Source organism: Parasteatoda tepidariorum, chromosome 3 (genome assembly GCF_982258835.1).
Source record: "Parasteatoda tepidariorum strain Cologne lab strain chromosome 3, Ptep-v5.0, whole genome shotgun sequence".
NCBI classification, from domain to species: domain Eukaryota; kingdom Metazoa; phylum Arthropoda; class Arachnida; order Araneae; family Theridiidae; genus Parasteatoda; species Parasteatoda tepidariorum.
The window spans coordinates 40405055-40429564 of NC_141757.1; the positions used below are offsets into that span (position 1 = coordinate 40405055).

At 25.9% G+C, this 24510-nt stretch overlaps 1 protein-coding gene across 2 annotated transcripts; it reads right to left on the reverse strand.

Moving 5' to 3' along the window:
• Window positions 1-40: 40 nt before the first annotated feature.
• On the reverse strand, window positions 41-24416 carry Elp2 (elongator complex protein 2). 2 transcript variants are annotated; one of them, XM_016056297.4, is made up of 19 exons: window positions 24026-24416; window positions 22332-22416; window positions 21612-21701; window positions 21037-21190; window positions 17704-17781; window positions 16105-16239; window positions 15621-15761; window positions 14865-14948; window positions 13249-13349; window positions 10935-11057; window positions 9645-9797; window positions 9278-9469; window positions 7053-7212; window positions 6782-6912; window positions 3874-4054; window positions 2870-2991; window positions 2675-2796; window positions 1300-1395; window positions 41-259 (listed from the first exon to the last, which is right to left on the reverse strand). In XM_016056297.4, the coding sequence occupies exons 2-19, from the start codon at window positions 22332-22334 to the stop codon at window positions 103-105; spliced, it is 2223 nt and encodes a 740-aa protein (XP_015911783.2). In that variant the 5' UTR covers window positions 22335-22416; window positions 24026-24416; the 3' UTR covers window positions 41-102. The 2 variants fall into 2 exon arrangements, with proteins under 2 accessions (XP_015911783.2, XP_015911782.3); XM_016056296.4 differs by having other exon boundaries at window positions 21612-21682; window positions 24026-24415.
• Window positions 24417-24510: the final 94 nt, after the last annotated feature.

Sequence of the window (24510 nt, forward strand, 5' to 3'; positions counted from 1 at the left end):
AAAAAGTGTCTTAGCATCGTAAAATAATCAAAATCAACAGGACAATAAAAAACTTAAATTTTTATTAATTAAAATATAATAATTTATATAAAACAGGTGAAATTATGTGAGCGAGTCGAAGTAAATGTTATAAACTTTTACATGGTGATCATTTCCACAACTAGCAAGTTGCAAAATCTTCTCATTCTTTTGCTTAGAACCAGCTTCCCCATGAACAGGAGAAAACCTTAATTTATTTACATTCAAATGATGAGCAGTACTAAAATAAGTTAAAGAATATTTTAACAAAAATGCTTATGCCATTAATTGAATACAAACAATTATAATTACTTATCTTTAATAAATGTTAATAAAACAAATTTAAAGGTTATCCTTATAAAAAAAAAATTATCCTCATACGAAAAAACTTATTTGAACATTGAAGTTTTTCTAAAAAGTGAAAAAAGTTTTCTACCACTGAGAGCTATGTAAGTTTTAATATATAAACTAAAATAATAAAACTAAAAAGCAATTATAATTCTACAGAGTATATACACAAATTCTGGAAAAAAATGTTCTGAGTATGAATAGCAATAGTTCTTAACATACACAATAATGCAATACATCAGGTAAAGATATTGATGGACAAATAACACCAAAAAAAATTCTTAAAACCAGAAAAAAATGATACATTAGTACCACATTTTATTACATTAGTACATAAGTACCACATTTTATACATCAATATAAAAATGAAATAGGTTATCCTTATGTAATATCTAGTTGTCATTACCATTAAATTGTTACCATTCCATTCTTACGTAATATCTAGTTGTAATTACCATTAAATACCCCATTATTGATACTCAGATAAGTCAAACTCTTGAATTTAAAGAATTTCAAACAAGAAATATCACAAAATTTTTAAATTGATTTCATGATAGATTTGCCATGAAAAATCATAAATGCTTTAAGGGAAAGTTCTAGTTCTTAAAGGAGAACCAGAAATTTCCTTTTTTCCATTAAAAAAAGAAACTTGAAATTTCAATTTTTATAAATCAAAATCCTAATTAAAATAATAACGCTAAAAAAAACTTTTTAACATAAAATTTCTGTATTGATGTTAATGATTTCATATCGTGATTTGCTTAAAAAAAATGTGAATGCGTGAAAAAAAATTTTTAAACTGTTTAACATTTTTAGCAAATATTTGAATTTTTAGTGAGCTTTTTGAACTGATTTAAAATATATTTTAAATTTGTTTACATTAATTGAAGGCAACATTTACACAAAATTATGAAAAAATAAAATGAAGGATACTTTTGATCTAATATTTGAAGGGTGCACCAACTCATATTTAGAGACCAAGAACTTAACATGATGGATCCATTTTCTAGTCCTATAGCAATAATATACCTACAAATAAAAAAAACACTATTTATTTAGAACAAAAGTAAATACAAGTGCCCACTTAAAAGTACTTGTTCACACTGCCTTGTTCACAACATAAAAAAAAAATATTAAAATTTTTTTTTTATTTTTAATGGTTGAGTTTTCTCTCAAATTTGAAAAGACATGGCCCCTAAAATGCAAAAAAATATTTCCTGTTTCTTTGCCACAAAGAGACAAAGCTCTAAAATTACGTGTGTTGGTTTATTTATTTATTTATATGTACTTTAATCTAGAACAAAACATTGCAAAGCTTGAGTTCAAGCGTTACTTCAATACAAATATGTTTGCTAAATAACAAATTAAAGATTATATGCTTATTTCTAATCACACCATTTCATTACACATAAAGAGTATTATTAATTTAACATTAAATAATTTTCTCAAAGTGACTGCACTGTAATTGCTTAGATTAAATATGCTGTCTAATACATTTGAAATTAGAAGCAACTAAGTACATAAGTATTATAACAACTAAGTATTATAAGTGTATGTATATATACACTTATAATTATCAAGCAATCAATGATAAAGATTTTTGAAGTTAATGCATCAATTACACATTATTTTCAAGATGATAACACAGAAAAATAAACAATTAGGTTTTTTGGGGAGCACAATGAATTTAGTTGTTATGTAGAACATTATTTAATTTTTCTTTAGTGTATTAAGAGTAACATTAATTTATCTTAATATTAAAAGATAAAGTATTTTTTTCAATATTTGTCAATTAAAAAAACATATGAAGTTTTGTACACTAAAATTAAATTGTAATATTCTCAGTGATGAATAAACTAGTTTCAGAACCTTCATCTGTACTAAATAAAAACTTTTATTTTAAAACAAAGTCCAAACCAAAAATTATTTTAAACACAAAGTAAGATGAAATTTTCTTTAAAAAAATCGAAATCTTAAAAGAAAAAAACTAAAGACATCTAGGATTAATACTTCCACATTTTGGAATTATAAATTTTTTTTTCAATATTTATTGAAATTAGTTTGAAAACAAAAGGAAAATATCCTATGCGAGTTCTGTATAACTTTTAAATAATGTTTTTGTTAGAAAGCTTTATCCAAAGGGATACATTTGGTCTCTTAAGTCATAGGTTGTATAACCACAATTTTTACCATGCGCACACAGAGAAGTAACTTATTTATGTTATTCAAACATACACAAACATTATGACACTCTTGTTAGAAAAATACATTAAAAGTTTGGTATAGCTGGAAGTCATAGAAAACTAACTTGTTTTGAAATAAGCCAGGAGCAAAAGATACTGCAGTTGCGGCATCCTCAACTTCTAATGGTTCTGATTGCAATGAAAAATTTTCAGCATCTTTAGATATATCTTTACCCCATATAGCAACCTAAATAAAATTGCAAATCATTGAGCTCATGCTTACAGAGACAGCTTTACATACAAGTGCAAATGCTAATTACTTTTTTATCTCTTGAAGCTGTAGCAAAATATAAACTATCAAATGTCCAGGAACAACCCCATATAATTCTTGAATGTATTCCAAGCTTTCTATCTAGATTGGCTATTTTCCGGTAAGGTGGAGCTGAATAAATAAATAAAAACCTGGATTAAACTGAAAATTTGACTAACAAAAACCATTAAAATAAAATCTGAACTATATAAAAATTTTGTGACAAGTACAAATTCAGTATTTGAAATAATAAAATATTCGAAAATAACTGACAAAACTTATATTGAAATAGTTGTATAAGAAAAATAGCACTTATTAAATATAATTATAAATATATGGTTAAGCAAAAATATTCCTTCTGTTCATTTAGTCTTTTATCTGTCAAACTTTCAGCTAAGTTCATTTAACCCAATTAATCTTTTAACCCATATATTCCCAGCATATTCAATTTTTGAAGCCTAAAACAAAATAATTATAAATAACAAAAATAAATTATAGATTATTCGGGTTAAGTTAAAAACTTTATGCACACATATATACAATTTGAATTATTGTCAGCTTTTCCCAATTAATGTATCATGGGTGTCACAGCCATCTGGTTTCTTGAGAGGGACTAAATTAAAATACACAGAATAGTTCCTTAAATTTTAAAAATGAAAAGGAAAATTAATTTTTTCCCATCCTCTTTTCAAGATCTGCTAAAAGAATTTCTTTTTTAAATTTCTTAACTTGTTTTTATACATTGAATTTAAAGCAAGTAAACAAATTTCTCCATCTGTCTGAAATTTTGAGGGAGACTTTCAGAAATATCTAACTATTAGGCGGAATGTAATTCTAAATGCTTGGTTGGGTAATACTTTCATTCCTTTTAAATTTAAATTATGCACACTCGTGGCTTAATCATTCATTTTGATTATTTTATACTAATATAAACAGCCCTAGAAATCAACAATTTTAATACTAATCAGCAGTAACAGGTTAGCATAATTTAATAGAATAAAAATAGTATCTTACATTCAGAGGGGAAATGTTTATAAATAGCCCACATTCTATCTCTAGACACTGACAGTAGGTAACTATCATCAGGAGAAAATTCAATTTGAGTAATAGTTAATGTATGAAATGATAAATATCCTATTTGCTTCCACGTAGATGTACACCACAAAATAATTCCAGCATATTCAATTTTTGAAGCCTAAAACAAAATAATTATAAATAACAGTAATAAATTATTATACATTACTTGGGTTAAGTTAAAAACTTTATGCACACATATATACAATTTGAATTATTGTCAGCTTTTCTGAAAAAACAAGGCAGCCACCCTCCAAATAAAATTGAATTCCCTGAAATTACCAGAGTAAAATTTTTAAAAAATTATTAAATTCCCTGAAATTACCAGAGTAAAATTTTAAAAAAATTATTAAATTTTCATGGTTAAAATTAGCACAACTTTAAACACATTTGAAAAGTTTATACATATTTATACATCTAAGGAATTTATATTAACTTGCAGATTTCTTGTAACACACTTACATAACAAATTTAGCAAAAAGAGTATCTCTTACTAAAAATTCATTACTGTCTTAGGTAAAAAAACACTGCTTCTTTACAAAAATAAATAAAAATTATTAATGATTACAAGTAGTATAATATAAATTATACAGGGGGAGGACAAAATATAATAATTTTTTTTCATATTTCTCATGAAATAATTAAAGGATTATTTTATAACTTCAGAAGTGTTCAGATGTGATTTCACATACTTCTCAATGAAGTTTAAAGCTTTTAGAGGTTTCAAGGACCAATAATAAATTACAAACGGCAAATAGTGTTTTTGAACACCCTATGCCAAAAAATGTAGCAATAAGTTTTTTACTTCTGACAATTATTTTTATTATGGAGGAATTTTACACAATAACTGAACAAAATTTCATAAGCTTAGCTTAAATATTAAAGGAGATATGGATATTTTACTAAAAAACTGATTTTTTTTATCTTACAGTTTTTTGATATAATTTTGAAAGTATTCAATAGAATTTTTAAAAAATTTTATGAATCACAAAATTTTTGCTTTGAAATTGAAAAAAAAATTTGTAAAACTATGCAGTAAGTAATTAAAGTAGTAATCTCATAATTTTGTAGTGAATCGTATTTGGCAACGAATGAAGTGAAAAAGCCCGATTTGAATATCTTAAATATTTAAAAAAATTTAAGCCATTTTCAAAGTAATTTTTTACTTTTTGAAAAAAAACTCAAAATGATAAGGGGCTTCCTACAAATATCTTTTTTGTATCATAAGACAAAATTAAATAACAAATGAGAACACCTTACAATCAACGTTATTACATTGTAATATGTTGCATTGTATAAGATATATTACATTGTATAAGAAAGAAAACAGGCAAAAGAAAATATGGGGGAAATTTGAGAAAAACTCCTCACGATTGAGAGCTTTTTTTTTTTAAGAAATACAAAAGCTATTTAAAAAATTGCTTGAAACTTCTTACATTTTTAAAATATTGAAATCAAACTTTTATATTAGTTGCCAAATACGAATTTCTACAAAATTAGAAACTAAAATTTAAAAGTTTTTCTGCACATGTGCAGTAAAGAACAGCTTTAATCACTCATATCTTGAGCATTTTTAAACGAATTTGTCTCAAATTTAAAGCATTAATTTTGTAATTAATTTTAAATTGCTCCAAAAAACAGGGTGTTAAAAAACACTATTTTTCATTTGTAATTTATGTTGGGTCCAGGGTGTTGGTCCCTCAAACCTCTTAAAACTTTAAACTTCATTAATAAGTATGAGAAATTACATAACCTAAAAACTTTTAAATTTAAAAAATGATTATCTAAGTATTTTTTGAGAAAAATCAAAAAAGTTTTACATAGTATAGAAGTGTTTCAATTATTTTGTCTAACCCCTGTAAAAGTATAATATAAAGATAAATTGATTTTCAAAAATAAAATGTTGAATGTCCTAATGGTTTAAGAAATCTTTAGAATAATTTCAATACAAGAAACGTTTGCTTAATTGAAAGTCAAAATAATTAAATAGACTAAAGAGAAAAAAGAACTGAATTATTTATTAAAATAGAATGAGGAGGAGATATACTACGGCACAACTAAATAAGTTTTTATTAATTAATTAACATATTCAAAGTGTAATAATATATTGAAACACATAAGCATTGAATTTTTATGTTTACAGAGGGCAGACAAATTTAGGGAAAGTGAAGAATGTTACGCTCATGTTTGAAAACCACTGAAGACCTAGAGATTTTATTGAGACTGATTAACCTATGGACGGTTTTGCACGTAAAAAGTCGTATTTTCCATGTTATTAGATTGGGAAATAGTGTATAGGGGGAAAACATTCTACCAATTTTGTCCATTTGCTAAACTGCCAGTGGATTAATGGATCATTTTGAATGAAATTGATTCAGAAAAGGCTATAATCTTGTAAATTATCACCAAGCATCTTCGCTTAAGAAATATAAAAAGATGAGGTTGCTAATCATTGATACCATATTATTAATCAATATAAAGCACTCCTGCAACAGCCTGTTATGGACAAAAGGAGTCATGGTGGTCAAGGTCACAATTTCCTGACCAATAGCATGACTGCAACAATGTGGTCAGCACTGGCCTTAATCCATCTTTACTTCTCAGACAGCTGGTACCTATCCATCTGAAGTTGGGCGAGCTTCCATCCACCACAGAGATTTGAACCCCAGTCCTTCAGAATGACAACTAAGTGTTTTTTACCACTGAGCCATCACTACTCATTATTGATTCATAAAAGTATTTAAAAAATTTAATGTTACCCTTAAAATAAGCAGCATTTATATTTGAAACGAGCTTTAGAACAAATTTTTAGTTATTATAGTCACAATTAAATTGTAAATTATTGTACCTTGCACACAGAAGCAACTAATGTTTTTGCATGATTTGATGTAACACTGAATACTTCATAAGGATGTCCATACAATTTTTGAGTTTCTGGCCATAATGTATTTTGGAGTAAATTTTCTTCGGTGGGAGGTTCTAAGGAAGTTAAAGGGAAACAAATTAAAATTATTTTCAAAAATGAAGTTGCTGCACACAAATGCTATACTATAGATACAGTTTCAGTTACTGATTTGTCAAAAAAATGTCTGCAATAAGGAATTAGTCATTCAACTTACCAGTTACTTCAACAGGTGTGTAGTAAAAATCAGGATATTGATCTTTAAAAGTCTTTTTAGAATTTTGGTCATCTAAAGAGTCTTTGACTTTGATTATGTCTTCCTCAAATACAGCCTTATTTGACAAACCAAGTGATGGGACACTTGCACCTTCAGCCATCTAAGAAAATAGTTGTAAGAAAAACTGGATAGTAAAAAAATAATCAATAAAAAAGCATACACTTTATTAATCCATTGATTGAGGCTCTTAGTTTCAAAACTAGAGTGCCACTTATTTATAAAACAACCTTCTTTTATCTTTTTTATGAATTCTAGTATAAAAAATCTTACTGTTTATAATTTTAAAAAAATTACTTTTTATAATAAATTTCAAATTTACTTGTGCTGTGCTTTGGATTCATGCATTGACATTATAATTATTCACCAATAAAATAATATTTTTCGCTCTTTTAGAATTGACTTAATTTAAAATTTTATAATTTTTAGATAATAAATTTTTAATGTGATATTTTGTCCATTCTTACTTTCTCTGTTTTCCTCATTCATTTATTTATTTGGTCTCAGCATTCTAATCTGTATGTTTAATCTATTTATTAATATTATTTTAGCCTTTTTACACTTAATTTTAATAAATACTAATCTTCAATTTTAATGGGCTAATGAACCCAATTAGTTTTAGAGTGTTATACATGGCAATTAATAACTTTTCTCTGTACCATAACACGAATTATGGAATTGTAAAGTCTGACATTTTTTCTCAAGTTCGTCTAACATAATAAGTTTTTGGACCATTTAATGTATACATAAGTGGTCCTAATGGACCGCTAAATTTTCATAGCTAGTGTGAACCCTAGTTATAAAGCTTTAAAATTGGTTCAAATTTGTGGATTTTATAACGGTTTCCACAAATATGTATGTTTAAACCTCATCATAAAATAATCCTAAAGGTAAAGATACAGTAATTTAGAAGCTATTCTTCTTTTGGCAGAAAACCTGCCTGATTTCATCAGCACCAACACTGGACAATGTTTACAGCATGCAGAAGACCATGATTTTGCTGATAGCAATAATATTCATCACTGTACTTAATTTTGAGATTGGAAAAAAATGTATACATAAGTGGTCCTAAAAAATCTCCATTTTTTAGATTTTATCTCAAATTTAAATCTTCCTTATCAATAAAATTTTTCTCCATCTTAAGAAAGCTCTCTAAACTGTTATTGAATATGCCTTTTGAAATCTCAGCACTAAATCTTTTTACATCATTTAGTCTATTTTGAATCAATACTGTCCACAATTGATCATTTTGTGATTGTTGTCAAACAAAACAAATAAGGGGGCCAGAATAGATATGTATTCAGCTGCCATAACTGGAAATCAAAGATATCTTATTGCTGTGATAAATCAGAACTCATTCTACAACTTAACCTAGCATAAATTATTTTGAGAGAGAGAAAAATTGTAGTAAAAAGTTTAAGAGGAAAAACTCAAATAAGCTAATAAAAATTTCAAATTTCATTGCAAAAAATCTTAAAAAATAAATATTTATTTACAAAGATAAAAATGTGGTAACTTTTTGTTAAATTTACAAGTTTTTAAATTTGGATTGAAGACAAAAAACATGCAAAAAAAAAAACTTCTCCAGCTTTTAGGAGAAGAATTTTCCCAAATATTTAAAGTTGTAGCAAGCTTTATGCTTTAACATTTTATTAAAACGATGAAACGAAACCACCATGATATTTAAATAATTCAAAGATATGTATTAAGTATCTGATAAGCCTTTCTTGACATTTTTAAGAGCTGGCAAAATTTTAAAAACATTTAATTACTTACTTATTATTCAACTATTATTTTTAATATAAAGAAAAATTTCCCTATTAACAGCTCTGTAACTATGAACCTTATGTAACTAAAAAATTTAATTCAGCAAATTTTGTTATTGTATACATACGAACTATTAAAAAGTATAATAAAAACTAAGTGGAACATTGCTTGTAAAAGAGATTTTTAATAAGATGGGAAATTTTTATTAAATAACTGAATCATATTAAAAAGTTAAGACATTGAAAAAACAATAAAACCGATAGTTAAGTCAATAGGATAAACAAACCTTATTCCTAATTATTTCCTAAAATAATTTGTTAAAATTAAGTACCTATATTTAATAACAGCACTAAAGTAATAAAGTACCTATAGCAATAAAGTACCTATAATAAACAAATTACCTTATCCTTAACATATGAATCAATATCCAATTTCACTATATTTTTCAATGTGTCAGCAAAATTTCTAGGGGCCTCAAAAACTCGAAGTACTTTCTCATCACCAGCAGACACACATTTGAAACGATTCAAAATACTTAAGCATACCATGTCATACCCATGCACTTGCGGTCGAGCAATTTCATACCAGCTATTCTAGGAAAGAAAAATGCTTAATTAATTTAACTAATTAATTTCCAAACTGAAAACAATAAATATCAAATTTAATTAATTTTACCTAAAATTACTATAAATTTAAAAACTAATAAATAAAATAATACATACACTGCATTATATAAGGGTAAAAATATCATAGCTTTATAATGCAAACCTTTTTCCCATGAGCAACATATGGAGCATGCAATCGACTAGTTTGGTCTGTGCTGCAGCTCATTAAGTATTCTCCATCAGGATCCCAGCCTATATCTTGCACACTTGCATAATGACCACCAAATGAAAGCCCAGGGAGCCAAGAATCTTCTTCCTACATAAATTTCATAAAATGAAGTAAACAATAACATTTTAACTTTTATTTGAATAATCAAAATATAAGCTTTACTGTGTCTATAAATAAGTAGTATGGCTTCAAACTATGTCTATTGACATATAATTGTAAACTTCTCTGTTATTTAAAAATAAAATATGATAGAGTGAAAAATATATATATTTAATAATAAATTTAAATGTTATTAAAAGTGTATTTATTCGATAATAAATTTGCATGTTTTTAAAAATATATTTATTCAATAATAAATTTGCATGTTTTTAAAAATATATTTACAATTTATGAAACTTTTAAATAAATTAAGCAAAAATAATTTTTATGATTAATCATCTAATGATTAGGAAATTATGATTTCATGCTTAACCACCAGTGGTAAAATTTCCGAGAATGTTACATTTTAACACACTTTATTTTATAATTAAAGAGCAAAAGTGTGCCTCAACTTTCTATGAAATATAAACTCTAGAGGAAAATGCAAATTGTTGGTGCAAATATCTCAGAACGTAGTGAATTGATTTGGTGCAATATTCTTTTTTAGAAGTGATGTCATAGTACAATTTAAATATTTTATAATGTGGTAAAATACCTTCTTTATTTGAACAAACTCATATACTACTGTGCAGTCTGCAAAAACGTAAAATCAGATACATAAAGAGAGAAAAAAAAGATCTAATCTTCTGAAACATTTGTTGTAGATTAACTACATAAAGTTAGCCTTGATAAAAATAAAAATAGAAAAAAATAAGAAAACTACTAGCTTGCAATTCTTTTAAATAAACTAATTTGCTCGTTCAGAAATACATTTTGCTTGTAAATTGAAAAAATAAATTTCACCATCTTTTATTCCACAGAATTGATAGAAAATAGAATTTTACTATCAAGAATATCTAAAAGTAAAACATAATATAAATACAAAATTTGGTAAACAAATTAAATTCAATTAATTAACTTTTATTTTTACTGAAGAATTTTTACTCTTTTTTTATGTTTCAGATTTTTTTTTTTGTGTGTGTGTTTTGAAAAACCATAAACATAAAAAAAAAATTTTGAAAAATTTTTATATGTTAAATAATTTTCCATGTGCATAAAAAAAAATAAAAGAAAACAAATAGTTACATAATTTAGTTTCCACACATGAACAGCTCCTTGATATCCATGTCCAATGATGATATCTCCTTTGGGTGAAAAAGATGCACCATAAAAACCCAATGTGTTCCCACCAACTTCTCCAAGTCGAACCTAAGTAAAAAAAAAAAAAAATTTTCAAATCTTGCAATTGAAATATTTTTGGCGCATGAACTTGTCCACTAAATGTGCCAAACTAGAATCTTAATTTATTATGGTACACTTTTGTTTTCAAACATCTAAACATTAAACATAATTTTTAAAAATAACATTGATGTGGGTACTTGTTTAATTAACCTTCAATAGCTCACAGCAGTGATGAAGAGTTTTTGGATTAGAGTAATATTAAATTTTCAAGCAAAAAACTTACTTCAGACAGAAATAAAATTTTCATAAAAATAAAAATTTATTGCTTTTACAGGGTGCATAGCAAAATCTTTCAACAAAAAATAAGCACTTTTCAAGCACTAAAAAAATATTTTTAAGCACTATATACATAAACAAAATCCAAAATAATTTTCAAAGACTGTACATGATCATGATAAACAAATCTGGTATATACATAAACACATCTGGTATCTGACAAATAACTCTTTTCTTGATTATATTAGCCACCATAAAAAGATCAAGAGATTTTTCGGTTCAATTTCAGAGGGTGGAAAATGAAGCCTAAAATAGAGAATATCTTGCAGAATGCAGCAGAGTTGCACATGAGAGTGCAAGAATTTTACCGATCCCAGCTCAGTAGACATACATGCGGATTGGCGCTTTCATATGCTATGTACCAACGGTGGCCCGAAATAGCCAGTGGTTGAATAAATTCTGAAAACGTTGAATAGAACAATGGGAAAAGCACGCTTTTGGATAATACGTATCGAAAATAGACATGGTAAAGAAAAGAAATCTTATTTTCAAAAAGGGAAAATTAAGCACTTTTTAAAAACACTCAATAAAAAATACACCTAAGGCTTTTAAAAAATGAAAATCAAAAATAAGCACTTTTCAAAAACGCCTTTAAGAGAAATAATACTTATATTCAAAATACTTTATGATGCATCATTAGCATAAAAAATGAGCAAATGAGTAATTTAAAATATTTTTATGATTTGAAAGAATTCTAGAGTGGATAAACATTTGAAAGTGAAATGTGCTGCAGAAAACTCTAAAAATGAGTTAAAAACTGAAATCACCACAAATATGTTGGAAACTAGAAATGTCATAAAAGAAAACTATTTAAACTTATTTAATTCTGCTTTATATGCTTTTTTATTCTTCATTATACATTATCCTGTTGTTTGGGAAAAAGTTCCACCATTAACTGATGCACAACATCTAATATATTATTTGTTACATAAGAGTTAGCTTTAATCACTGTTTTCATCATCTTTATTGTTTTTATTGTTGGATCATTTCAAAATGTCACCTTTCCGAAAATGTCACCTTTCTCTGACGATGCCGTAGATAGCTCGCCTCACACGTTTAAAAAATTTCTTAAAGTATTTGTAGTACATAAATAAAAGTTTTTACGTTCTTTAAAATTATTAATAAATGATAATTATTAAATAGTAAATTATAAATTATTATAATCAATTATATAAATAATAATAGTTAATTATAAATATAAGACAAATATTAAATTGAAAGGACTAAATATATACAATATGCCAAACTTTATGAACCATTTAAATACAGTAATTACCTAAAAATCTTTACAATCATAATCATCATCATAATTATCTAACCTTCGCTTTTGAGTCATTTTACTTTACAAACACCCTAAAAAACGAGCCAAAATACACATAAAAAAAGCAAAGTAAAAATAAATTCCCCCTTCATTATGAAAAGAAATTCTTGAAACCCGTGCTGCCATCTGTAGACAGTAAAACTAACTACATTTCGAGAGTAGGATTCGTTTATAACATAATCAATGCAGAATAATAATGGCGAACGAGATCAGCTCGCCAGCGCGCATTGGGGAAAAATTTAACTACACGAGTAGTGCTCGTTTCTAACCATTTCGGTTGAAATCTTATTCCCGAGCGGAACAAGTTTGCTTGCATTATGAGGCACGATTCGATTTCGAGCTAAACTCGTTCGTAACCATCAAAGGGTTAAAAGCATAAATATGTGTACAAATTCAATACAATTACATAAATAAATTATGGAAAGAAGAAAAACACATTAAAAAAAAGTAAAACAGATTAATTACATGAAAGAATTTTATTAGTTTAAAAATAATATAACATACAACATATAACAACAACTCTCACAAAACATACAACAAATATATTAAGAAATTAATTACTTTTTCTAGCCAGATATTAGAATTTGAATCTAACTCCCACACGATCAAAGTCTTGTCCATTGAAGCTGACAAAATCTGTAATATTGTATTTCCACTCTCATCTGAAAAAGTATTGAACAACATGCATTAATATTTACAGAAAAATTAATTTCAAACTGTTTACAAATCTTCTAGTTTTACAAAGCTTCTGAACATAAATAGTTATAGCATTAATATCAAGACAATTGCAATTACTGATAATTAAAAAATACCCTTTCTATTTATAAAATAAAATGAAAAAATATTTAATAAATGTTTCATATATGAGACCATTCAAATAATACCTAAGCTTGATTTTGGCTATTTTAGATTCCCCACCCTCTTGTCAGCAAAAATAAATAAATCTCAAACTCACTCCAATGCTTATGTATGCAAGTTACAACACCCTCTCCTCTCCTTGTATTTGTTTTAACTTTTACTGTAGTAATCAATTTCCTAATTTTAGAATCAAATTTAAATAAATTATGTAACTTCACAAAAAAATTAAGCTTCAAATCATTTTAAAAATTTTTGAGTAGAATATTCTTCAGAGATTACATGCGTTTTCCATCAATGGTTAAAATTGTCGACCTCTGAAACTTTTTCTTTCTCTAAACTTTACTTTCATTTAATATTTGAAATTTTTTGAAATGCAATTTATTTACAATTTATTTTCTTTATAGATTTCTGTCTTTTTTTTAAATTTAAAAAAAATTGAAAGAGTGCAACTTTAATGTCACACACATAAGCATGGCTTATTCCTCTCGTCCATGCCAGCAAAAATAAACAAATCACAAACCCATTCCTTTTTAAGTGCTTACGTAATATTTGAACAGCCTTACAAAATCAAACTTGTTTATAATAAGAACAAAGGAACTGGAGACAATTTATTCATTATTTATTTATTCATTCAATTTATATATTACTGGAGTCAACAGAAATTTCAAAAAATGCAAGCTAAATGCATAAAAATAAAACTATAAAATGCCTTGACACAGTAGCTAACTATAAAATTTAAAGAGTGCCTTTTATTGTCATTAAACTTACTAGAAAAATCTGAGAGCTTTGTTTATAATTAAACTTTTTACTTTTCTTCAGTTATTGTTTAAAGTTCCACATTTTTCAAAATTCAGAAACAAGGTATGAAAAATGAAATTTTTATGTCTAATTTTCAGAACATTTAAGACATTTCTTCCTTTTCAAGTTTTCAAAGTATGCACTGCACATAAGTAAGAAGCTCCAGCCACAGGTAGCTTGCTTATGAGATTAAAGATTAAATTAAAGATTACAAAAACCAAATTTTTACTATGATTCCATCAGAATTATTTTTTAATGAACTTCTCTTAAGTTAAATCTCAACTTAATAAACTGATGGATGTAACTTAATAAACATACACTAAATAAACTGATGAACATAAAAAAATGAAATATAAAAAAGACTAAAAAATAGATAAAGATAATTTAATAATACATTCATTGACATTCCACTATTTTCGTAATTATCCAACTATTTAAATATATTTACAGAAAAAGGTACACATTTTCAAAAACGGATTTAAATTACTTTTTATTAATACATTTTAAAGTTTTTAACTAACCTCTGCTTTGTCTCCAATGAGCAGAATAAACCCAATTTTCATGAGCACTTATAACTGATTCAAGAGATATAGAGTATGCATTACCTAAAAAAGTAAACAGCATAAATATAAAGTATAAGTATATAGATAGTAACAAAAGTATACTTTGAAAACAGAACTAAGCAATGAAAAAAAAATATATATATATAAGAAAAATTTCATTTTAACTTAAATACCTGTAGCTTTTTAACAGTGTTTCTTAATTGAGAGCTACAAATTACTTTCGGTTATCTAAAAGAATTACTTTTTAATCTAAATGAAATATGTAAATATAAATAGAAAAAAATATTTTTACATATAAAGAGTTAGAGTACCATAGAACTCTTATTATTTGATACACACAAACCTATGAGCAAAGCATAAAATAGATATTGCCGGTTAATTGGAGATAATTTAAATTATATTTTCTCAGCGATTAAACAGTCAATAAAATGCAGAATAGTAGAGGATCACTATGCAATATAATTTGAAACATTTGCTGTTTCAGGTGGCACTTGACACACAGGTCAAAAAAGGATCAGGAATCGTCAAAGGTCTTATGGTCTATATTTCTTCATTTACTTTCTGCATATACTGACTAAATGAAATAAATTGTAAATAACACTAGTGAATAAAAACTAGTAATTAAGAAAAATATTTTTAATAAATCAAAAAAGCACAATTAGCAATGTGAAACAATCTTAGAATGGGAAGACAATAAATTAAAATAAAATGTACCTGCCACTGTAGAAAATGTGACGGCATCAACTTGTAATTCGTTAAGATCTGCTTCCATGTGCTTTTCTTGCACAGGTGAGATTTTCCATATTCTTATGTGACAATCTTGAGATGCTGAAGCAATCAGTAATGCTGATTGACCTATATAATAAGAACAAAAATGAAAACAAAAATAGAAAACTTAGGTGACAAGAACAAAATTTAATCTATAATGCTTTATGCCTATAATGTAACCTATCATAATTTAGTAACTCAGAAAGCTTAGTTTTCTTTAGAGCCTTTTATTTTAAATAGAATACCATTATCTTTTTGGGGAGGAAAGAGATGAATATATCAAAGAGCTTTGTAAATTCCTTCATTGTGAATAGAGAAATGTGCTTTTTGGTAACTTAGAACTAAATGCTTCAGTAACAATAACTGATTGTAACAAATTGCTTGTGAAATAAATGAAGGGGAAAAAAAGAAAAATATTCAACTAACTTACTTTCCCTAATAACATCTATACTTTGAATCCAATCTTGATGTCCTTTTAGCTGAACTGTAGGAATAAATGTCATGTCCTTAGTTTGTGTATACAAATGGATTCTTGAGTCATCAGCACCAACAAGTAAAATTAATTCTAAGAAGAAAAAAAATTTAAAAAATGTCTGTGTATCTAAATAATACTTTTTAAAACAGTATTTATGTAACAATTGAAAAAATAAATAACAAGATATTCATAGATGCAACAGATGAGAAATAGCTCTGAACGTACAACAAATGGTTTCTTAAGACTTTATAATTATAGTAATGACATGACCAGATTTTGATATTTTAAAACAGCAATTTTGTACAATAAGAGCAGTTTGGAATGACATTTGTTATACTTTTAGAGACGTTCACAAAAATGAACTTGATAAACTTGTAATTATAACTATGTTTCACCTCAACTCAACTTTGAATTCTGTAGAACAGTGTGAAATGCAAATTGGTAACTTACAGGCATAGTTTAATCAAAAATATTACTTTCGGTGGAAAAGGTCCTAAGAAATTGAATTTTAAATAAACAGAATTTTTAAAATTTGATATCTCAGAAACTTTTCAACCTATTTTGCTCAAAATTTATATTTTGCCTTGTTAATTTTACATCAGACTTTACTATGCTGTAAAAAACAGCACAAGTTACAACTCTAAAATTTTTAGCCTATTATTAAATAAAATTATAAAAAATAATAAATATTTACTAAAATTTATTTTTGGCATGGAATTATCTTTGGATTAACGAATTTTATAATTGTGTGCAAACTTTTTTCAATCTACTTAATAAGTTCTCGCGACATGTTGAAATACGGAAAAGATAAAATTAACATTAAGGGGTCCAAACTATGAATGATCAAACTAACTAATGACCCTGAACTAACTATGGGAACCATATTTCCCAGATTGCAGCTACCTCCTATATTTTGGGAGTCAAAAAGTCCATTAAAGGTGGTTCATTTTTTTTTTTGCAATGTGTACAAAAAAAAAATCATTACAGCTTTCCACTCATTAAAGCTTTGTGAACTACTTACCTTTAGCATTAAAAAAAAAACTTATTCTAACCAATTAAAATGTTTTAGACATGAGAATATACAAGCACTAATTTAGAGAATACAAGTTATACTTTAACTTTTAATACTGTAAAAGAAAAACTGACTTTCTAGTTTTACTACGTACATAGGGTATTATTGTGATAAAAATATAAAAATTAATAGGCATTTTATAATTCAAGATGATAAAACACATCAGACATAAATAAAAATTGAACTTAGTCCCACACTATCTATGCAACTTAATAAATTCAAAACATTTTAATAATTCAACAAAATAAAATAATTTATATTTGTTACAAAATAATTTTATATTTTTGTTTTCGTAAATGGAACTTTTGTTTACAATGCAATTTTAGTGAACAATACTATAAGTGTTTGTATAATTGTTTATTTATTACAATTAATACAAAACTATAGAAATTTTTAAAATTTTTTTTAAAAAAAACAGAAAATTAGCAATAATTTAGTCTATAATTTGTAATCATCAAATGAGAAAACACATACAAACATACCATCAGGATTATTCAGTACTGCAAATTTAGCATCAAGACCAAACCCACTTCCAAACGATATTGTCTGGATGCATAAAGCTGATTAAAAAAAATTAATGTTAGGAAAAAGCAACACTAGGTATAAATTTATAATAAATCAATCTATCACATTCAATTTTATCAAATAAAACAAACATATGACTAAATTAGAATAGAAAAAATATAGTATGAGCATGTTAATATAAATCTGTCAGGTTTAATATATTTGCACACAAGTTTTTACTTCTATATTACAAAGTTTTTATGGAAAAATCTTTTCATTAAAAATTCAGAATTCATTAAACATTATTCGAAAAATTCACATGATTTACTTTATTTGATTAAAGATCCTTACTACTTCTTTTATTTGATTAAAATTCCTTACAAAGCAGCAATGATAGTATTTTTGAAATGCGAATTAAAATACACTTTAGTAACTGAGTGAGTCATAAAAAATAACTTATTTCTAATTCACACAGATGACAAAAAAAAGGGGGGAAAGCGAAGAAAAGAAAGAGACTAGTACAGCAAAATAATGAAGTAAAAACAACAGTAAAATAATTTGCACACCAAAAATTTTATAAATGTTTGTCCTCAGGTTAAATATCTAACAAAGTATTTTGCAAGACTCTAAAGTTTAAAACAACACTTCAATCCAAAAATTTGTTTAAAAAAAATTCATGATAATAAAAATTGATTGAAAAAATTTTACTTATAAATTAATTATGTAAAAATGACATATGTTAATTTTTTATAATGAATAAAAGCACTTTTAATATAAAATAGAAAAAACGTTTTAACTTTTATCCATTCAAAATAACTGCTTTCTTGGAAATGAAGCTCAAGTTATATGTGCATATTTAAAAAAAACTCATTGGATTTCAAAGTACTGGAAGTGACTTAAAATATGAAACTTATTCATTTTAAAACAAATAATCCTTTCTTTTTTAAGGTGTAATGACAACATACTTATTCAACAAATGGTTGCATTTTATTAGCTACGCATCATACAAATTAAGTAATGTCAGAGAAACCATATCCCTCAAGATTTTTGGGCAATCAAGTTTTCTAAAAAACTCTTTAACCACCTTGTCTCCTTGATTTGATCAAAACAGACATTTTAATATCCGAATATTTAGAGGGCAATACGTACAATGATAATCTTTAAACTATAGGTGATCTGAAAAGTGTATTCTTAGCTTTCTGAAAGATGTTTTTAAAAATAGTACAAATGAAAATTTAGCTTTACTATAAAAAAAAGTTTAATTCTTCAAACACTTATAAAAAGGCAAATTCAAACTTTTAATCAATAACATAATTATTTTATATTTTGTATCCTTTATACAAGAAATTCATAAAGTGTCAGTACAAAAATTTTATGGACATTCGGTGGTTGCATGAGCAAAATCAGCAAAGAGCTTTTCATATTATTAAATTACAAAAACAAACAAAAAAGTTATATAAAATAAAGTTAGTTTAAAGAAATTAATGCATTAACATAAATATAAATTTAAATTTATTTCAAGTTAATCTATTAATGATAAAAAATATTTTATTTAGCATAAATAAAGTTTTTTAAATACATTAAAGACTTTGTCAATTTTATAAATCATAAGGTGTGAAATAAAGGAAAAGGATTGCAAAGTAAATAATCTAAATATAAAATTTTAGATTCAAATTAAAAATTATGAATATTACAGAAAGTGTCCAAAAAATTCCCCTGTATTGAAAGTTTTGATTGACAATTCCGATTGGCAAAAAAAACCTATAACTCAATATGTATATTAATGCTAATACTGTAAATAAATTGCTGCTGATAATTGGTGCATGAAAATTAAATTAAGAAAGTCACATAAGCAATTTGTTACAAAAAGCAAAATAGAATGAAAAATGTCTTTATAATACACAATTTTTGAAATATATACAGGGAGTAAAAAAAGTTTGAAAACAGCTAAATATCTCAAGAAATATACATTGAATTGAAAAACTATACACAATCAATATTTCTTAAAAGCTATCCTATGATAACAAACTCAATCTTCACCCCCACTCCATGGGGGTGGGAGGCAACTTTGAAATTTTAAATATGAGCCCTTATTTTTTTATTGCAGATTAGGATTCTTCCAGAAAAGGTACTCCTATTTGAGTAATAGGTTTATGCAGTTTGCTTCACAGTGGTGCTGTTAGGGAGAAAATTAAAATAAAATTGTTTGAAATTGTGAGATATATTTCTTTTAAAAAATCCTTAAACGTGTCAATTATGTTTTATTAATCTGATGGGCTCTAAGACGCACCATTTTAAACAGCTTGAAGCTTAATTAATTTTTTTCAGTGATAGTGCAATCTGTGAAGCAAAATTAATAAACCTACAACTCAAATAAGGTATTTTTTCTGGACAATCTGAATCTGCAATAAAAAAATAGGGGTTCATAACAAATTGCCTTTCATCCTGCACCCCGGATGTGGGGGTGAAAGATCAAGTTTTGTATCATTGGACAGGTTTTAAAAAAATATTGAATGTGACTATTTTCACTTTTTTGATCTGGTGCATATTTTTCGATGTTTCCAAACTTATTATATGACTGTGTTTGAAATATGTTTTGCATTTTTTTTTCAATATTTATGAATATATTTTAAAATTATTTTTAAAATACAGAAGAGTTCCGATTATTCGAGTCAATGTAGACTTCGACAAACTAGATTAAGCATAAAACTCCGTAAAAGCAAAGATTATAAATAAAATAAATCGTTTAAGTTTAAACATATTTTTCAAAAATGCAAAAAATTCACCCACATGTGAACCACATCCAATTCATGATGTTATAATGGAGTTCTCACTGAAAAGAAGTCCTTAATTGCTTTATGTTACTTTTGGCTGCAATGTTTCACAATTAAAATATCAGGATTGCTGAAGTTGTTTCTTAATGTTGTACTATATATTCAATAGCACATTTGATTGCTTTTATTTTAGGCCAAATGTATGGGAGATTTGCAAATGTCGAATATTATATTTCATGTTCCTGAATGTGTAAGAGATCAAGTTCATAATTTTAATCAATAGTGTTACAATTGAGATTGTAAAACCAAAAAAAAAAAAAAATTTTCCTCGAAATCCTTGATAGTTTGGTTAAGGCTAAAACTCAGAAAATCATGCCTCTGATAATCAGGGTTCAACTATATATATATATATATATATATATGTGTGTGTGTGTGTATATATATATATATATATTTGAAATATATATTTGAGTAACATTTTTTTTAACTATTTCATAACAAATGTTAATAAAGACAAACTATAAATGTTTTTCTCACCTTCAGAATCTTTTTCACAAATCCATAATTTCACAGAGCAATCAATTGACATAGTTACAATCATCAGTTTTTCGCAACCTTTATCTTGTAAATAAATTCCTGAAGCACTTCTTACAACTCCAGTATGACCAACCAAAGAATAAGAAAATTTGAACTAAAACAAAATAAAAACGTCATCAATAGACAGGATAAACTGAAACTAAATAACAGACTCATATTAGCTCATATAGATACTAATTCAAAATATGATAAATATTTCATAGCATAACGTTGTATAAAATAAAAAAAACTAGTCTGGATTTTTAACAGTAACCGAAAATGTAAATTATAAGTGTTTAACCCACTGACGGTTCTGCACGTAAAAAGTCGCATTTTAACCTGCAGTCTTCTCTGCATAGCAAATTCGGTTTTCCCATGTTAACTGATAGGGGAACTGTGTGTAGGGGAGAAACATTCTCCCAATTTTGCCCATTTCCTTAACCGCCAGTGGGTTAACTATTCAAAAATGTTTAAAAAAAATTCTCTTTTTTCATTTTAATTAACCAAAAATAAATGAAAATATTAAATCTACGTACCTCTGATCCATTGTAAGTCCAAACTGAAGCAGTAAAATCTGCAGAAGTGGCAATCAATTCATTTTCACTGTCTAAAACAAAATGTAACATCTAAAAAAACCACACAAATGTTTAAAAAAAAAATTTAAAAAATAAATAAATAAATAAAAAATTATTATACAGCATTTTTTTTTTTTTAGAAAGGAGGGCATGTTTGCAAACAAACCAAACACCACTTTGCCTATTTGTACAGAATTCAGTATACATTTGAAAATATGGAGAAAAAAAATCAGGTAATTTTAAATTTTCCTCACATCACCCATATAAATACTAAACATCAACATTTGTTTATTAAAAACATCATTTACTAGCCCTGAATATATTATTAAAAATATTATTAGAAACAAATTTTATTTAGAATACCATTTAGTAAAGGTAGTTTTGTTGGCTACCATCTGAAGCAGTTTTTAATCACCAATTTGATAGTACAATACTTTAAATAAGAGTACAAAAACTAAAATTAAAGGTGTAAAATCATTTAATCTCTTTTTTAAAAGAAGAAGAAAAAGAAAGAGGATTCTGACACAGAGAAACCAATGTTGTATTTACCTGGGGTTAGAAAGAAAAAGAGATACTTTCAGTAAAAATAAAACAAACAAAGTAAAAACATTAACCAGATTTTAATAGCTTAAAAATAAAAAATTTAAGAACCATGCAAAAGTATATAACTAATCTACTTACCATTGCTTCTTTTAATCCAGTGCACAGAAGTTACTAATTTTTTGTGCCAATTTAATGTCTTATAATGATGAGGAAATTTATTATCCTAAGAATGAAATGAAAAAATTATGAATAACTGCATAGTAACTAAAAAAATAAAGTAGCTGAACCAAACTGCCATTAAAATTAAGATAAATAAAAAATCTCGTACAAGATATACAGCTTCAGAAATACAAATATATGTAGGTATTGCATACTAGATAGAAAAACTACATAAAAAAAGAACAAATTATTTTTAATAGTAATGACATTATAGGATTTAGGTCAGTGATTGCAAGTTTCTTTTACAGTGGGAAAAACTGCAGGAAAAAACCACCACCGAACAAATATGCTTCTTCCAATCAAATTGGATGAAATGGAAGAGACACTTTTTAAAAAAATCAAATATTAAAACAATTTTTTGAACAGTTTATAATTGCAATATAGTTTAAATAATATTAATTTCAAATCTATTTAATATATCATTTTTAAATGAATTGAAACCAAAAAGTAACAATTAAAATATAAAAAAAAGTTCGGACCCCAGAACGCGTAATTTTCCATTGTGAAAAACTAGCAGTCAAAATTAAACGAATTTTTTTCAGTGCTGAATAATGAAAATGAAAGTAACTTTGAGTTGAATGGATAATGAAATTTGGGTTTTAATTCTTTGTTGAACTATTATTATTGAAAAAATTTAAACTCACGTTTTTTTCCCAATCATAAACATTTATTTTTTATGTATATCCTGAAAGTAGAGATCTGCATTATTTTTTAAAAAAAATAAAAAATTTCAGCCATGCAGTGTAACAGAAAGTTACTGATCTAGTTTACAGCCTTCCTCAAAACATCAGTATGTGAACATTTTGTCATGAAAGTTTTATTTACACAATGGGTTCTAATTTTGCAAATGCAATTATTTGTGAATTTATAACAATTAACTAAAAGAGAAGAAAATTTAGCAAATTGATAAGCTAAAGAAAGAAAATTTGTTAATTTCAAAATTCTAGTAACAGTCATTACATTAATCTTATACTCTTTTTGTGACAAATTTGGTTTATTATATTTGCTGAATTGTAGTAAATTTTAAGAACAAATGCAAATTTATGTTACTTTTTAGTTTGTTTTTTTTTTCCTATAAATTTATCATAATTTGCTTAATAAATGAACTTGTTTAAATTTATTTACATTTTTTTCTTCTTTTGTCTGCTTGTGAACAAAAGATTAATTAAAAGTTTTTCCAAAAGAATTTCATTCAAAATCCATTATGCGCTTTGTCCGTTGTAGTTGGCACAACAAATTACAATAAGTAAATATCCCCAATTAGATACTTTTTTTTTATTCATCTGTTATAAGCAAAAGGAAAAGGTTTGAAAAAAATTCAAACAAATTATAATAGTTATAAAAATATTTATCACATCAAAAAGATTAAAATAAGCAAATATTTTCAATTATTTAAAAATAAATGCAAGCATTATTGAATAAATATTCAGAAATAAATGAAGCATGAAAACACTTAACAAAATAAGATATTAACTGGATTCACTCATTTTTTTTTTTATTATATTTTGTAATAAACGTTATAAATTTTCGACAGTAATGAAAATGTTTAACAAAACACATTTTAATATAATTTAAAATGCAAACATTTTGTGCAACTAACTCTTATTTTATACCTCATATTCATAAATATGGATTGAATTACAAGCAGCATAACAAATAAATCCATTTGTTCCCCAGTCCATTGCGTTTGGAGATTTATTACATGAACAACTACAATAAATACATTTTGTTTCAACAGTCATTGTGACTTATTTTGTATATATTAGTTTTCTGTAATTTCGCAAGATTAGTTAAACTAATAGTAATGAAGATACTGATATTTTTAAGTATCAAAAATTGTTTTGAAGATTCAGTTTCAGAGTCAAGAAAACATTTATCTTTAACTTTTTAAGAGCTAAAAGTATTTTTAAATGATGTTTCTAACATGTCTAATCCATGTGCTCTGTTTTATAAAATCAAAACCATGATCAAAACACAACACGAAAAATAAACAAGTCGTCAGACACGATTAATATTTTTCCATTGTTGGCAACATTGAACCTGTTGAATATTTCAACTTTTGAAGTTTATTCCGTTTTGTAGTAAACAGTGTATTTTT

Excerpts from the sequence above, each read along its gene's own strand:
- Elp2 (XM_016056296.4), bottom strand. The coding sequence starts at position 24,154 with ATGACTGTTGAAACAAAATGTATTTATTGTAGTTGTTCATGTAATAAA. Across the intron at positions 21,683-22,331 it reads CTGGATTAAAAGAAGCAATG|ACAGTGAAAATGAATTGATT; the intron begins GTAAGTAGATTA and ends ATTTTGTTTTAG. Across the intron at positions 14,949-15,620 it reads CACATTTTCTACAGTGGCAG|GTAATGCATACTCTATATCT; the intron begins GTACATTTTATT and ends TTACTTTTTTAG.